Raw genomic sequence first — 17,186 nt, 5'->3', positions numbered from 1 at the left:
TAGGCTGTGCCTGTTTTTTTCACTTACCTCAAGTGAAATGATTTGGGGTGGCGGGCGGGTAAAAGAGTTGGTGACTTCAAGGTTATAAACATAGCCCCATGCCTGAAATTATTCTAGCCGGCCTTAAAAGACTGAAGATCATTTGGTTTGCCATGGTTGGCCTGTTTGATGCATCTCAGCAATTCATCAGACTTACAAAGCAATACTTGCTTTGTTTTGTTTTCTCACTAATCTTTGATGAGACCTGCATTCACCATTAACAGCTAGCTTCTGGACATTTCTCTATTTGAATCAAAACCAGAATGCATTTGAGGTAGTCTTATAATCCCTGAGCTGTGAATAATGAATCCTGCTGTATATAATTGGGGTGTATAAGTCCCTTGCTATAGTCACTAGACCTTCATTTTCCTTTTTAGGGTCAGGTGGCTACTCCTTAGAAATCGGAAGTCTGGCAGCTGTCTACAGACAGAAAATAGAAGACAATTCACAGTAAGTAGTCTTAAAAACTCCAGGTATATTTTTTTCTATTTCCTAGTCTTAACTTTGACTAAATTGAAATGCCACCCATCAAAAGGTAAAATTTAACAGTCCTGCTCAAAAGTCAGCCATTTGTTTATTAAGAATTTTGTAAGTTTCCCCCTTGTGCCCAACACTGTGCAGGATATGGCATCAGGGACACAAAAGTATGAAAAATTTATTCCCCTAGGCCATGAAAGCTTACAAGGAAAAAGATAAATAAAAAGACAAATACAATGAGAAAAGACAAGTCACTACTAATGTGACACTGAGAAATGACACATCATAGTCCCATGAATCACTTTGTCATCATCGTAGCTAACGTTGTTTATGAACTACCAGGTACTATTCCTGAAGTTTTATGTGTATTATCTCATCTAATATCACAAAAACAACCTTTTGAGGTTGGTACTATTATCCTCATTTTACAGAGAGGAAACTGAAATCCAGAGAGGTTAAGTAACTTGCCCAAGGTCACAATGCTATTAAGCGACAGAGCTGAATCAGATTTGGGGTCTGATTTTCAAGGAAATCATATATTAGCAGAGGAAGCAGAGGAGATGCTAAAGCGAAGACAGGAGGGGTTTATAATGCCAGACATGGGAAGAAACAGATTGTTGAGCCAGGATCAGGGAGTGGAGGGGAAATAAACTGGTTAGTCTGGCCTTAATGATTTGTCCAAATAGGATCATGAAAGGAAGTATTTATAAGAAGAACTTGGGATATTGGAGGTAAGTAGGTCAAGTTGGCAGAAAGCTTTGAAAGCCAAGTTGAAGAGTTTGGACTTATTAGATGGATGGTAAAGAGTTACTGTAGGTTCACTGGAGAAGACCATTCTGGCTGCTTTAAGCAGGTGGGCTTGGAATAGAGAAGGGCTTCAGATTAGGAGATCATAGAATAGAGCATTCCTAGTCATTCTGGTCTGCTGTGGTGCTGGTCTGAGCCGTGTCAGCTGGGGATGGAAAGAAATGGAAATCAGTATAAGACAGTGAGTCGGCAAGAGTCACTGAAGTAGAAAAGAGGCATCACAAAGAACACCTGGGTCTCAGGTGACGGTGATCTTACTGGTGGAGATGGGGAGGTTGAAGGTGAACGGCCAGAGGTAGGGCAGTGGGTGCGACCATCAGCGTGAGCACGTTGTTTCATGGAGCTGAGTGATAGCCATCACTTGTTCCGGGAGGCTGTGGTTGGAGAGCTTTACTCATCTCTGCAGCCCCGTGCACTCCGCTTATTCCCAGCACCACAGGGGGCGAGAACGTGGGCAAAATTGCTCTCCGTGATTCCCTCACAGAGGTTTAGGGAAATCCCTGTTCTCTATTTACTAGTCCTTAAAGGAGTCTCAAAAGAGTCTTCCTCATCTACTTGCAAAATAATACTAACAATATAAACATGCTTTCTAGTATTTGGAAATTTTTCTCTATAAAAGGCCCAGACATCGTTTATAATCTCCTAGATTGAGGGGACTTAATTTTGAATGTGTGCTGCCTAAAAATTCTGTAGTAATATGGAGCAGAATGGGACAAGAATGACAGAAAATAATTTTGTAGATAAATTTATTTCCTCACTCACTGCCCACTTCATTTATCTCACAGAGGATTTGAGACAAACTCGGTATGTCCTTTAAATCAATGTCTGGCCTAGACTCCGTTATCTACCCAGGATCTCTCACAGTGACTGACTGTGAGGCCCCACTGGGTGACCTTCAGTGGGTGGATTCGCCTCTGAGCTTCAGTTTTCCTCCCCAGTAAATGGGGGCAGGGGGGACGGATGAGAGTAGCTAGTGCTATAATAATTATGTGAAATTATTACCCTATTATGCTAGTCATCGTAGCATCTGTGTGCCTGGGAAGGGGTACGTGCTGGGTAGCTGATGGTTACTGGCTGTGGGAGAGGCAGGGGAGGAGCCTCTATTAGCCCTCACCTGAGATCCCCCTACCCCAGCCCTAACCATCCATCCAGGTGATATGGTCATCTGCCTCTGGAGTCGGCTCACAGGCTCAGAGAGTGCGCTTTAATGGCATCCTGAGCAGTATCCTCTCACTCCTGCTTTGGTACATCTCTCTTTAGGAAAGCAGAGCTGGGAGTTGGCAGAATGTGGTAACTGGATGGGTCCCACTCTGTTTCTTTTATTCCAGGGCAGAAGCTTTTGCCAATCAGAGAGCGATACCTCCGTCAAGCAGCCTGGAGGCCGCTGCTCCTTTCCCCGGCCTCTCTGTTGACTCAGAATACTGTGTTAATGCCTTGGCCCACCCAGTACTTTCCGTGGCTCCAACGGACTTGCAGGCCTTCTCTGCCCAGAATGGTCTGAACGGACAAGGAGGCGTCTCCCTCGCCTCTGCCGCCTTGGACGCGGAGAGCCTGAAGCCAGCTCTGCTGGCCAGCCAGCCCCTGATGTACGTGCCCTCCACCTCGCTGTTCATGCTGTGCGGGAGCCTGCAAGAGCCGCCGTCCCCGGGGTCAGGGTCAGAGAGGGACAGCAGGGGCTCAGAAGGCACAGCAGAGCGCTCAGCCACGCCCTCAGTTCAGAAGCGCCTAGGGGAGGAGAGGAAGCCCCAGGAGGAGGAAGAGCCGGCCACGAAGAGACAAAGCAGGGACTACGAAGACGGCCCCCTCTCCCTCGTCATGCCCAAGGTAAGGGGTTCCGGTGGACGTGCTAGCTGATTGGCCCGTCGACCTGTAGTTCCTTCCCAATAGAGACACACAGATAAGCTACTGAGTCTGGAATAGGAAGTGGTGCATGTGTCACTTGTCTAATTAAGCCCAGGACTGGCAGCCCCAAATAATCTTGCCATGAAGCAGTACTGTAACAAAAGTGATTTTTACAAAAATCACACTTTGCATAAAACGCTAAAAAGTATAAAGGGAAAAAAACCTACCCATGATCCCACCACATAGAGGCAATCACTGTCAACATGTTTGCATATTCTTTCCCAGTCTTTTTTGCTATACTTTTTTTTTTAACACGTTGATGAAATAATCATCTTAATCCAGGGTGCACCTGGGGTCCACAGTCAAGAATGTAGGTGCCGTTTGGCCCTCAGTGTCTATGTCAGTGCTCGGGTCACTGCTTAGAGGGCCCGTTTCCCTAGCCACAAAATGAAAAGAACAAACATCTGAGCTGTCCACAGTAGCCTTTCGGAGGTTAATGAGATATGACTGGTCAAACTCCCAGGAAGCAGAAGCACTCTCCCTGCAGCCGTTTGTAGAGCATCAGGGAGGCACACCTCATGGAAATCAGTCCATTAATTAAGACCCTTCCTCCTCTATGCCTTCCTCCTGCCAGAATGAATTTTTCTAATTTTGTATATAGCCTGGGGTTGCAAAACGGAAGGAAAAGACTGACTGGTATATCTACATATATGTGTCTTAGATAACCAAGACAGCTTTGGGTCAGCCCTGCAATTCTTATCAAGCCCTAAAAGCCTGCAGCATCAACACCCTTTACGTGTTCCAGCTCAGAAATTTATTTCACAGTCTAAACACCATACCCAGTTTCCCATTATTAAAATCTCCATCGTTTCTGTGCTTAAGAGATCGTAAGCCTACAGAAGCGCATGACGTGACAGTGATCTTCAGGCCGTTCCTATAAATATGACAGAAACAACTGACATACACTAATCACGGTGGCATACAGCTGTGTCTGACCTTTTTGTTTATATGTTAGCTATTTGGAGAAAGCTGTTATTATAATTTACTGCTGGGATTTTGACTTGCTTTTCTGGTTCCTGGTTGGGTTGTGCTTAGAAACCCTCAGATTCCACAGACATTGCCTCTTCCAAGACCGTGGATAAAAGGGGACCTGCACCCCATGAAGACATTCACATGAATGGACAACTTTCTGCTGCAAAGGAGGTTTCGGGGAAGGCTACAGCAGACTGCTTCATTTCTTCTGAGTGGGGAAATCCTTCTAGAAATACAGAGATAGAAAAGCCTTCGAAAGAAAATGAAAGCACCAAAGAGCCCTCTTTGCTGCAGTATCTTTACGTGCAGTCGCCAGCAGGTAAGGGGTGTCATGTCTTCGAGTCCCTTGGGGTACTCGGGTCATAAGTTTGATGTTTAAATTTTTGTTCATGTCACCCGACCAAGCTGGTGCATTGATGAGCTGCCTCTGAGTCATTTCAGTCCTAGCCCCTTGCTTTCTCCATCGACGAAATGAAGGCAGAGGCTGCTTTCACTTTCACCAACCTCACGGATGAGGAGAAAACAGTTAGGGCAGGTAATTTACTTTTAATGCATTCAACTTTACTTGGTAAAGAGCACAACGTATTCAGAAGGTGATTCTGTTTTTATAATTCAGCTGAATCTGGCAGTGGTTCAGTTTAACAATGTGAACGTCCTGGCCACCATGTGCAGCTCACATGCTGATCTCTTCAATATTCAGAAGTGCTGACATGTCCTTGTGGTCGAGTGCAGGGCTGGAGTGAGAGGGCTGGACATTAAAACCACTTACTATCTGCGTGAACTTAAGTATTCAGCCCTCCTCATTGGTAAAACAGCAATAATAAGAGCACCTGCTTCATGGGGGTGCTGTGAAAATTGGATTAAATTTAATAAGATAATACATCTAGAGCACTTAGAATAATAGTGCCTGACGCTTAGTAAGACTCAATAAATGCTCTTACTCTTGAAATAAAGCTGAAATATAACAGATACCTAATTTTTAAAATATGCACTGTGTACATGAGGCTGCTCTCTTACAAAGAGACTTAAAGTGATTTTCTTCAATCCCTTGTTCCCATCACAGGTTAGGTAGGTGTTTGTTATTTCTCATTTATCTAGAAAACATTCTTTATTCCTTTAGCAAATATTTTGTTAGCGCTTCGTCTAAGCACGCTACTCAGTGTTACTGATACCTTAATAAATAAAAAAAACAGACCCGGCTTTTTCAGAATGAAAATGACAGCCCAGCATAGGGATCAGTAGCTTTTTCTGGGCCGTGGGCCCTTGGACTCTATGGTGAAGGCTGTGGATTCCTCCTCAGGATGTTTACAAATGCAGAGAGTTAAATACATAGGATTACAGAGGAAGCCAATTATATTGAAATCCCGTTAGAAAAGGAATTGTTTTAAATTATAGTAATAAAAAGATCTGACAGCAAGTGCAGGCCTCTCATAACTTCAGAGTTGTGGGGACCGTTAGACTCTTAAGACATCTGCCATCGTGGTGACATTACATGAATACACCTGTGCTTTTTACTAGTGATAAAGTCAAGGTACCGTTCATTCTGTTGTGATTTGTTGCCCGTGGTCTTAATTGAGGGAAATATAAATTTCTGTTAGAAGTTTTGTAAAAAGGAAGCTATCATTGTTCCCAACCAAGTTCACTTTCCTCCTCAATTTGGATTCAGTGGAGCTCATGTTAATAAAGTCTCTCAGGAGACTCAGGCATCCACAAAACTGTCACATAGGTAACTGTGGGAATTCAGCGGTGGCCCCTGTGGCAAGAAAGCAGTGCGGGGCTGGGAGAGCACAGAGCGGGTGGCCAGGCTGCGGCATGAGGGTTGATTGACAGTGGGCTCCCGTTTGAAAGGGCCCTGAGGGGTGGGAGCTTGGATGGTGTCTTCACATTGCCCTGACTTTCACCTTGTTCTGCTTCTGATCCAGGATTAAATGGTTTCAGTGTGCTCTTATCTGGCAATCAGACCCCCCGTGCTGTGGGACCGTCTTCAGGTCAGCTGCCGCCGCTCAGTGTTCCATGCATGGTCTTGCCATCACCGACGCTGGGCCCTTTTCCTGTTCTCTATTCACCCACGATGCCCGGGCCGGTGTCCTCTGCTTCCAGTGCTCTCCCAAGCACGGGACCTGTGAATCTTGGCTTGCCTGGCCTTGGATCAACAGCTCACCTTCTCATCGGCCCGGCTGCCCTGGTTAATCCAAAGTCATCGACACTCCCCTCCACAGATGCTCAGCTTCAGGGTCCACACTCACTTAACCTGAGTCCGGTGATGTCAAGATCACACAGCATCATCCAGCCCGAGTCCCCCGTTTACGGAGGACATCCAGCCTCTGTGGTAAAATTACAACAGGTGAGTCCTGAAGGTTCATTTCAGCTCCGCACAAGAAGGAGCATCACTCCGTGATAGCATTTGCCTGCATTTCATCAGATTTTAGTCAAACAACCGTAGGACAGGGGTGCTACAGCAGGTTCTACCTGGCTTCCATTGTAGACCCAGAGGTATCTGCTTATTTCATAAAGCATGGAGACAGAAGGTGGGAGATCCTGTGCTTTAGAGGCAAAACTCGTTTTAGGTGTCAGTCTGTTTCTTAGAACCAGAAGGAACTTATTTAAAGCATAGTTCATGGGGATTTCTGATGCACGCTGAATATTCAGATGATTTCTCCAAGCTCTCATTTCATTAGGTCAATAACGGAGACCATCCTGAATTTTAATTGTGCAGCTATAGAAACAATCAAGGGAAACGAAAGTCTTGATACTAGCTCAAAGATTTTTAGCGTCTATCATTTCATAAAATGCACTGTTTAGGAGGCAATGGCTATATGTTAATACATCCATTGTTTCCTTGATGTGTATATATATATACATATTCAAAATAGATACAGATGTACATAGATAAATGTCTGTAATCGATATAAATTGATCAGTACTTTATTTGCCTCCCCCAACTCCATCTGTAGTCCAGTCAGTGAGCATTTGCTGAATTCCTGTTATGCATTAGGCATCGTTCAGAGTAATTATTTCTCTCCCAGAGAAAGAGTTACGTTGTGACCAAAAGTATTTTAGATAAGTAATTCAGGGGCTCAAAAGTCTGTTAGACATTGAAAGATACATGTTAGTTTTTAAACAAGGCGATTATAATATAGCATATGCTTCTTGATCACCAGTTACGTGCCAGGCACTGACCTAGGCAGTAAAGATGTAATAGTAAACAGGATAATGGTCCCTGCCCTTTTAGGGCACATTAAAGGGATAAATATTTAACGTGAGAGGATAAATATTAGCAGGTAAACAAAAAGAGCAAAGACACATGCACATACTACTTGCCTGGCATGATCTAAAGTGCTTTATTAATCTCACCTCCTTTAATTGTTGCAACCCTGCTAAGTTGGTACCTTTATCATCCCCATTTATGGATGAAGAAACTGAGGAACAGACTGGTTAAGTAATTTGCCCGAGGTCACACAGCTAGTTATGGCAGAGCCCAAACCCTGGCTGCAGGTGTCAGTGCCACACTTGGCAGAAAGGCAGCACACTAGGCTGCCTTTCTGCACACAGAATAAATCAGCTAATTTCCAACTGTGGTGAGTGTTGTGAAGGAGATACATTGGAGGAGTGTGACAGAAAAGCAAAGAGGATGGAACACCTGCGTGGGGATCACAGCGACACAGGTCAAGAGGGGGCTCCTACAGTGTTAGTGGGAATGTAAGTTGGTGCAGCCACTATGGAAGACAGTGTGGAGGTTCCTCAGAAAACTAAAAATAGAATTACCATCGGATCCTGCAATCCCACTCCTGGGCATATATCCAGACAAAACTATAATTCAGAAAGATACGTGCACCCCTATGTTCATAGCAGCATTATTCACAATAGCCAAGACCTGGAAACAACCGAAATGTCCATTGACAGATGAGTGGATAAGAAGATGTGGTACATATATACAGTGGAATACTACTCAGCCATAAAAAAGAATGAGATAATGCCATTTACAGCAACGTGGATTTAACTAGAGATGATCATACTAAGTGAAGTAAGTCAGAAAGAGAAAGACAAATACCATATGATGTCACTTATATGTGGAATCTAAAATATGGCACAAATGAACCTATCTACAAAATAGAAACAGACTCACAGACATAGAGAACAGACGGGTGGTTGCCAAGGGGGAGGCAGGACTGGGAGTGTGGGATCAGCGGATGTAAACTGTTATATGTAGGATAGATAAACAACAAGGTCCTACTGTAGAGCACAGGGAATTATATTCAATATCCTGCAATAAACCATAATGGAAAAGAATATAAAAAACGAACGTCTTTGTGTATAACTGAGTCACTTTGCTGTACAGCAGAGATTGGCACAATATTGTAAATCAACTATACTTCAATTAAAAAAAGAAAAAAAAAGAGGGGGCTTCCAGTTGAGAGACTGGGTACAATTTGACTTCACTTCTGTTTTTATGTACTCTTTTTTTTTCTTCTCTATTTTAGTCACCAGTTCCAGTGACCCCCAAGAGCATCCGACGCACACATCGAGAGACGTTTTTCAAGACGCCTGGCAGCCTCGGGGACCCTGTCCTCAGGAGAAGAGAAAGGAATCAGTCACGAAACACCAGCTCAGCACAGAGGAGGCTCGAAATCCCCAGCGGCGGGGCCGACTAACCTGACACTTTGCCCAGCAGGGGTGAGATGGAGGTGCCTGAATTTCCCTGTGTTACAGGTCATGTCCTAATGGTGAACAGAAACTAGAACGCAAACCATCTGGTCTTCAGCATGCATCCTTCCTCTCTCCTGCATCCCCTGGTTCTAATGTTAACTATCCATCTTCAGGAAGCATCTATTTTCCTGAAAGTAATTGTTCCTAATTGTGCATTTCTTACCAGTTAGAGTCCAGACTCTGTTCGTGGTGTCACAGTGGAAGCACCAACTGACTGTTGTGGTTTTCATTCAAGAATCATCTTGTTGCTGGAAGGAGATCTGAACAGCCTCCTGGAGCCTTGTGGTTTTTCTAAAGTGGGGGAGGCCCGTCTAGCACTTAACTGGGTTGAGCGTTCTTGACGTGTATTCCCACTCACCCCGAGTAGATCTGTGGTGAGAGAAACTTCCTTTCTGCAGTTTGAAAAAGCTACTGCTTCCTTCGGCTTCATCAGGAAGCCAACTTCAGTTTGAATCCTATGGTATTATTTATTTTTTTCCTGAAGTGGGATTTAGTGCAAAAAGTTTACAACGACAGCAAAACACATGTTTTTCAGGGTATGACGACTTGAATGTTTGTACTTTTTTCCTATAATTTGCCCTGCACTTACTTTACAACCTAGTAATAATGTGGATAAGTGTATATACATGACGGAATGTCAAGACCAAAATAACTGTGAAGACACACCTTGCTATAATGAACTGTGCTAACCTGAGCTGGGCCTGAGAATTAAGATGAACTCTAGCAGCCAGATAGCTGCTTCTCAGTAACTGTGTGAACAGTGAGGTTTTACTGTTCGTTTGTAAAAAAAAAAAAAAAAAAAAAAAGTCCTACTATGTTCAGTTTCCTTCACTACATGCCCTTGTGTTTTAATTTAAATGTTAACTGTAGAACATCAGGTATGGGATGTCTTCTAGCAATTGCTGTTTATTGAATAAATCAGGATGGTAGAAAGGAATGATATGGAAAATTGGAACCTAGTTGGGACCTTTTAGTAGAATTCTGAAGAGTGACAGTGTAGAAATTGATGTAGGACAATAGGTGATACTTTATTTTTTTTCTTTTACTTTTTTTCCTTCGTGTTGGGAAGAATAAGAGGGAAAACAGACACATTGACGTTCAGAATCCAAGAATATTCAAATCAGAGTTATTTTTCCTAGAACTGCAAAATAAGAACAGAGAGTGCAGGGGATCGTTGTTCTAGCATAAATATAATTCTGGAAATTTACCAGTATCCCTTTGTTAAACCGTATTACTTTAGGGTTTCATTAAGTAGCCAAACTAGATCTTTGTATGCCTAGATGTGTTATTTACCTCATTGTCTCTTCAGAGTAAATGGCTTCCTCCTTCCCTCCCTCCCTCCCTCCTCCCTCCCTTCATTTTTCCCTCCTTTCCTTCATTCCTTCCTTTCTTTATTCCTCTCTCCTTTTTTATACTTCTTAGATGTGGAATCTTGGTGTAGGATTTTATTTTTAATTTTTGGACTCAAGAAAATGTTATATGAAATAATAAAAATATTAATTTAAGAGACTCTGGGAGTCTGAATAAAGTAGCTTTATATTAACTACAGGATAATATTAGCCTTATCACCCCCACAAGATTTTTGAAAACTTGAGGTAGGTAGCAAGATTAAATAAATTTGCTATTATATAAAATTTTTATCAACACCAAACTTTTAAAGTTTACAAGATGATATTTTTTCCCCCTTGTTCACAAGACTGTGAACTCTCTAGAGTTTAATTCTCTAGAGTTAAACTGATAAAAAATGTGATTCTCATCATCAGCTAATCTAATTGCATGGTAACGATTACCCTGAACTAATATGATGGGTTCCCTATCGAAATAAAAATATGCCTTTTTCAAGTAGATTATAAGACACATGGCATATAAATCTGCATAGGATACATGCATTTTAAATATATCAATGCTTCAGACCTTCCACAAAATATTTTCACTTGAGAGGTCTATATTTAGATGAAAACACAGACACTGTTCTTGGATGCCCACCACTTTAACTTCTCTGCTATCTTTTTTTTTTTTTAATTCTGTTCATGATATGACCACATAAACCTCAGAGGATTCACAGTTCTTGAGGGGTGTTAAGAAACAAACCCATAAATGAGATTATGATTCTGTGACCATACTTAGCAATAGAAAACCAAGAGCAGGTTCCTTTTGTTTTCAGTACCCACTTCTTCATGTGTCTTTGTGATGTGTAGAAATAATAATGCAGTGGTTGTTTCCGTCGGGAATGTGAATTTGTTTGTTACAGAGCAACTGATGGTAGTGGAGCAGCTGAGCTAGACTTGGATATCAGGGGTGGTGAAGAAGCCGTGGCAATCTTGAGTCTATCATTGTATAATTTCGTAAAAGAAGAAAAAAAATAAAAGATTGTCAGTGATCCTGCTAAGGAAATGCAGCTTTGAGTCAGCACTGAGGGAGGTGTGTGTGTGTGCCCTACACTGTCCAGGGTTTGTGAAACCCTTTCATTCTGGTACAAGAGTTGGGGGTATAACTTTTATACTTGAATCTACCTACCAAGTTTACATTTCTCAGTTCCTTTTTGTAAGGTGCTATTTCTGTATTTAAGTAACTTTTCCCAGTGTAAAGCTCTTTCTGCTTTATCTATGGCGCTGCTAGTCTTGTGTAGGTATTAATTTTATTGCTGCTTACTGCTTCTTTTGTATCACTTAGCTCTGCTCTTTCTTTTAATGGCTATATTATCTATATAATTTTTTCCTTTAGCAAAGTATTAAGCTTTATAAAATAGCAATAAAAGTTAATTCCTTTCAACAAGAGTTGTTGGTTGTGTTTGTTGGGCTTTCTGTGGGTACCGATTTCAGTAAAACCATTCACCGTTGCAGAACAGCCAACCAGGCCTTCATAAACCCAAGTGAGATCGTTTTGCTGAGCCCTTCCAGTGGTTCCCAAATGCCAAAACTTACTGTATCAGAATCATGTGGGAGCTTGGGAGGGTTGAGGGACTATACTGTTGAGCTTTTGATTTCTACCAGAGATAGAATCACTGGGGGCTTGGAGCTTCCAGATGACTCTGAAGCTTCACCAATGTAAGAATCACAGGTGAGACTACCTCCTGATTTCTCATGTCACCTGCAAGGTTAAATGCTTCTCAGTCTAGCAAGTGCCCACCTGTAGTTCAAAGCCAAATTCTATTGTTAACCCTCACTTCTAAATGAACCTCCACGCTGACCTACTCTGACTTTCCTTAGCTCCTGTGATCTCCGGAGTCCGTTAGTGGTTGCGTTGTTGTCAGTCTCCCCTGCTAAATTTTCAGGTGCTGGGGAAACAGCTTTGAAACCCCAGCGTCAAGCCTGGCACTTGGGACTCCGGAAACCCCCAAAATGGTGAAAGGAGGGACCGTAGGCCCTGCTGCAACAGGTCTCGCCCCTCTGCCAGCCTTCAGTTAGATTCAGCACATCACTTCTTGTCCCAGTCTTTAGCCTTCATCTTACAGATGTGTCTAAAATAACCCAGGATAGATTTGCTTCTATACACGCGACAGGATTAGGATTTTACCAGCCTATATTTAGTGGCACGTTACGTTATAACAAGGCCCTGCTGTATTGCAGGCATCTACCAATATCTTCTCACACATGCCCATCTCGGTTGTCTTTAACGGTGTAAAGGGTACATTGAACAAGCAGAACTCATGGGGTAATCGTGGAAGCAAGTTGGTTTTGTCTCCCAGTGTCCCTTTAAGCCTGGTCAATGGGGGTAATGCACTAACCCTTGTAGGAACATGAGGTCAGGTGTTGTGACCTCCTTGTTACTGTAAATAATAGAAGCTCTATAGTCATTTTAAGTTAAGACAGTCTCCGTTCACGATGCCGAATGAGCATTTAAAACTTCTGCCACTGGGGCTCGCTGTAGCCTGGTCACCGATGATGGTCCTTTGTCTTTCCTCTGCTGGGCATCTCTCCTCTCCCAGTGAGCTGGCCTAGATTTCTGTGCCCAGCAAGGTCAAAGCAGGGGCAGTGGGAGAGGTAAAGGCCACAGCATATCAACGGTTTAACAGGCGCTGTCGTAAGCAGGCTTCTCATACGGTGGGACTGGCAGAGGTTGGAGCTGTTTTGTGTGGACAGTTCCTCAGAAGCCTCAGCTTGGGAACACTTGCCTGAACTTTCTGTGCTGCAGGCAATTCGTTTTCCTCCAGCGGATATTCTCCCCCAGTCTCTGGTTTTCCTGCATCCACTCCAGATAGCCTACTGGGCAGGATTTAGAACAGCCCCAGGCTGCCTCTATCTGCCGTCTTAGCCCACATCCAGTGCTCTTTGTCTGATTCTTGGAGAGAAGTCCCAGCCAAACTCACGCAGCCTCCCCGCTCTCTGCCAAAGCTGCGATCCCACCCAGATCCCCTAGGCCAGAGTCATACAAGAGAACGCGTCTCAACTGCAGGCAAGAGGTGAGGCAAGCAACACCCCACAGCTCCCCTTAGTGGAGCCACAGGTGAAGAACCACAGCGTAACTCTCCACAAAATCCGTTTCTATTTCCATTTGCTCCACCCTTTCAAGGCTCTTTCAAGGCCTTGTGGGTTAAGGGGTTCCACAGTGTGTAACTGGTTTGCAAAAGCTCCTTGATCAATGTTTTGGAATGCAACTATAATTTGCTGCTGCGGCCAAGCTCACCATTTAACATCCTGTTACAATAGTTATAACCTTCCACTGTCCAAGATTTGCATCTTCCTAGATGATTGTTATGGCACTTAATAGCTCATCCTTAAGAAATTAAGTTTTGATAGCTATTAATGTTTTTAGTATTAAGATTGGTTTGATGAGTTTAATGTCCTTTCTGTCCTGCAAATGCTTCTGAAATGAAATCATACCTGAAGCTACAGTAGTTTTCTTCTTTTCATTCTCTCATATCTAAACCCTTTTTTTGTAAATAGCACAGTGGTAGCCTTCAGTTTGATTGGCTCTTCTATACAAGCAGCTGGTCTTTCCCCAACTGTGCTCTGAAGAACTCAACTGCTGATACATATTAGGAGTCAACAGTGGGTAATTTTGGTAAAACAAAATTAAATAGTTAATGTTTTACTACAGGATTTATTAGAGGTTGAAATTTGCAAGAGGAAATAAAATACAAATTCTTTAAACCTGGTTTGATAGTGGGACCATTTTTTTTCTTAGCATCTTACAAGATGTTCCTCTTACAAGGTTCAGCAGAAGTTACTTTGAGAATCAATGAATTAATCTACCAAATAACCCTCTAAAACTTTCTTAGTCTTTACCGAAAAGAAAAAAGGACATTAGCTTCTTAATGTCAGAGACCACGGGGGCTTTATATCTGTATTCACAATGCCTGCCACAAAATGTGCGCCCAATAAAAAAATGGGTGGAGTTAGCACAAATACAGTTAACGCTTGAATGACGTGGGCATTAGGCACGCTGACACTCCATGCAGTTGAAAACCCATGTATAACTTGCAGTCTGCCCCTTACCCTCCATATTTGATGCTCTTCCACATCCTGGCTCTGCATCCACAGATTCAACCAACCTCAGATCGTGTAGTAGTACTCTAGTATGTATGTATGTATGTATTTTCGCGGTATGCGGGCCTCTCACTGTTGTGGCCTCTCCCGTTGCGGAGCACAGGCTCCGGACGCGCAGGCTCAGCGGCCATGGCTCACGGGCCCAGCCGCTCCGCGGCACGTGGGATCTTCCCGGACCGGGGCACGAACCCGTGTGCCCTGCATCGTCAGGCTGACTCTCAACCACTGTGCCGCCAGGGAAGCCCTCTAGTATTTATTTTTGGAAAAAAAAAAAAAAGTGTAAAAGTGGATCCGCGCAGTTCAAACCTGTGTTAAGGGTTGACTGTACATAATTTTTAAAAAACCTTTAGAGGACTTTTTCATTGCATGGTTATACATATATTATTTATTTAATAAATTATTGTGGTATAGAGCTTGGGGTTTCCTTCGTTTAGAAGAATGGCATCTACTATGCCATCAATGCTTATAAAACCGATTGAATTGTGAAAATCCCGCTTTTAACTTTCAGTGGCATCCCATGCAGCATTTTCTGATACTTTTAGCATGCCTTTCCAGTCCCCTCACAGTCTGGTCCCAACTTGGCTTCCCAGCTATGCTAGATATTGTCTATTGACCCTCAGCATTCATTCCCAATCCCTTTCTGAGTTCTTTATCACAGGGTCTGGGAGGCTGGGAACTACATTTCCCAGATCCCCTTGCTACCAGGTTCTAGATGTGATCCTGTCAGTTAAATACACTCATGCAGGATTTGGTAGAGAGAAAGGAAGCTGAAGTTGTTCTTCCTCTTACACTATAGTAACAGATGGCATCAGGCTGAGTTTTTTACCAGCCATACTTTATTCTACTGTCCAGTCAAAGACTATGTACCAGCTGTGATATTGGCAGTGGCTTCACACTGTTCCCAACCATTGTGAGGAAACAGCATCCCCCAACCTCTGGGTAGCAGCCGTGGTGACATGACGTAAACACTGCACAACAACCCCCTACTTCATTTCCATCCCTTCCAGCAATTTTGTAAGCACCTAATTCTCTCCGTTAAAACCTTCCTACTAGAAATACCTAGAGTGTTTTCTAAATCCTCCCACCACCTATCCTCTGTTGATCACTCCACTCTCAGTGCTCTTCATATTCTTTTCTGCATCCATGCCTTTGCACCAGCCATCCTCTCTTCCTAAAATGCCCTCCTCCCAACCCCATTTCTCTTTCTCTATTGGGCTATCTCATATACATTTTCCAAAATCCAGTTTAAATGCCCCTACCTTGGGAAGCATGAATTGTTTTCCCCACCACGGTGGGAGATCCTCCAAAGCAGGACTTGAGTTTTTCTCATCTAGTGCCTAGCACTGTGCCCAATGAGTATGTGAATAAATGGTCAACCAAGCTGAAGAATACATAATAGGGTACCCTAAGTTATGAAGGTAGCTATAGCTACTAGCAGCTATAGCTGCTAGTAAACAGCAGCTTCTTACCAGCATCAATATTTGCATAGCTCTACCTACCTCACCAAAATCATGCTAATCATTTATTCACTCCACAAACATTTATTGTTACTATGAAAATGGCAATAGTCTTTGGGGGGGGTGCATTTTTCTCTCCCTTCCTTTATCTCTCTTTGATAATGGTAGAGAATTATAGAAATGTAGAGTTCAAAAGTACCTTGAAAATTCATATTCACTGTATTTTACAGAGGGGAAATGGAAGGGGCTTAAGTGACTTGGCCTGGATTACACTGCTACTTAACCACAAAGCTGGACCAGAACACAAGCCTCCCAATAACCTAGTCCAGCACCCTTGTCCTATACCATGCCAGTTATCAGGTGAAAGCAAAATCTTCTAACAAGATGTTGAAGGAGACATCCATACAAATCTATCAAATTTTCAGGATGTATGAATTTTATAGACTCACAAACTTGGGTGTGCAGAAACCTGTGACTTTATTTCCCAGGTAGTTCTCTCTTTACACAGCAAGCTGAAACTGTGCAAAGCAATCCTAACACCTGACCTGGGTTTTGAGAAATGCATATGAGATTGCCAGGTAGAGAAACAGAGGTGGGAGGAGGGGCAGAAGGAATGACTGGTGCAAAGTCACGGATGCATAATTACAATTGTTCTGTGATCTTTAAACATTTTAATCAAAACATTAAAAACTTTCTGTTGACTATAAATATTTAGGGAAATGAAAAAGCAGTAAAACTAATATTGATTTAGTATGTAATTTAAAACATTAGAAACATTGAGAATTAAAGTGTTTTATTTCTTTATAAAAAAAAACTTATCAAGAATAGTTTGGGGACTTCCCTGGTGGCACAGTGGTTAAGAATCTGCCTGCCAATGCAGGGGACATGGGTTCAAGCCCTGGTCCGGGAAGATCCCACATGCCACGGAGCAACTAAGTCTGTGTGCCACAACTACTGAGCCCGCGTGTCTCGAGTCCATGTTCCGCAACAAGAGAAGCCACCACAATGAGAAGCCCGCGCACCGCAACAAAGAGTAGCGCCCACTGGCCGCAACTAGAGAAAGCCCACTCGCAGCAATGAAGACCCAACACAGCCAAAAATAAATAAATAAATTTATATTTAAAACAAAAAGAATAGCTTGAATAGCGCCTAACTTCTCATCCTATAAATTACAGAGAGTACTGATCATCTTTTCTGTGTCTTGATGGACTATTATACTCCTTCCTAAGTTTGAGTCAGCTTCCAAATTTTATCCTTTGCATTTTCAATTTCATGAAATATCTCTATGAGGTCATTTAATGTGGCGTTTTTGCAGGCAACACTCTCTCTGGGGGCA

General features: G+C 42.9%; 1 protein-coding gene across 1 annotated transcript in view; it reads left to right on the top strand.

Annotated features, from left to right (window-relative positions):
• Positions 1-8,849, top strand: part of E2F7 (E2F transcription factor 7) — a 29,724-nt gene extending 20,875 nt beyond the window's left edge. Inside the window, exons 9-13 of the mRNA XM_060023860.1 lie at positions 417-489; positions 2,652-3,147; positions 4,261-4,516; positions 6,120-6,541; positions 8,679-8,849. Coding sequence (XP_059879843.1) covers positions 417-489; positions 2,652-3,147; positions 4,261-4,516; positions 6,120-6,541; positions 8,679-8,849 — 1,418 coding nt within the window. The remainder of the gene's footprint in view (positions 1-416; positions 490-2,651; positions 3,148-4,260; positions 4,517-6,119; positions 6,542-8,678) is intronic.
• The last annotated feature ends 8,337 nt before the right edge of the window (positions 8,850-17,186 follow it).

This window comes from Delphinus delphis, chromosome 11 (genome assembly GCF_949987515.2).
Source record: "Delphinus delphis chromosome 11, mDelDel1.2, whole genome shotgun sequence".
Lineage (NCBI taxonomy): Eukaryota > Metazoa > Chordata > Mammalia > Artiodactyla > Delphinidae > Delphinus > Delphinus delphis.
The sequence above is the reverse complement of the archived record's forward strand: the minus strand, read 5'-3'. Positions and strand labels throughout refer to the sequence as shown.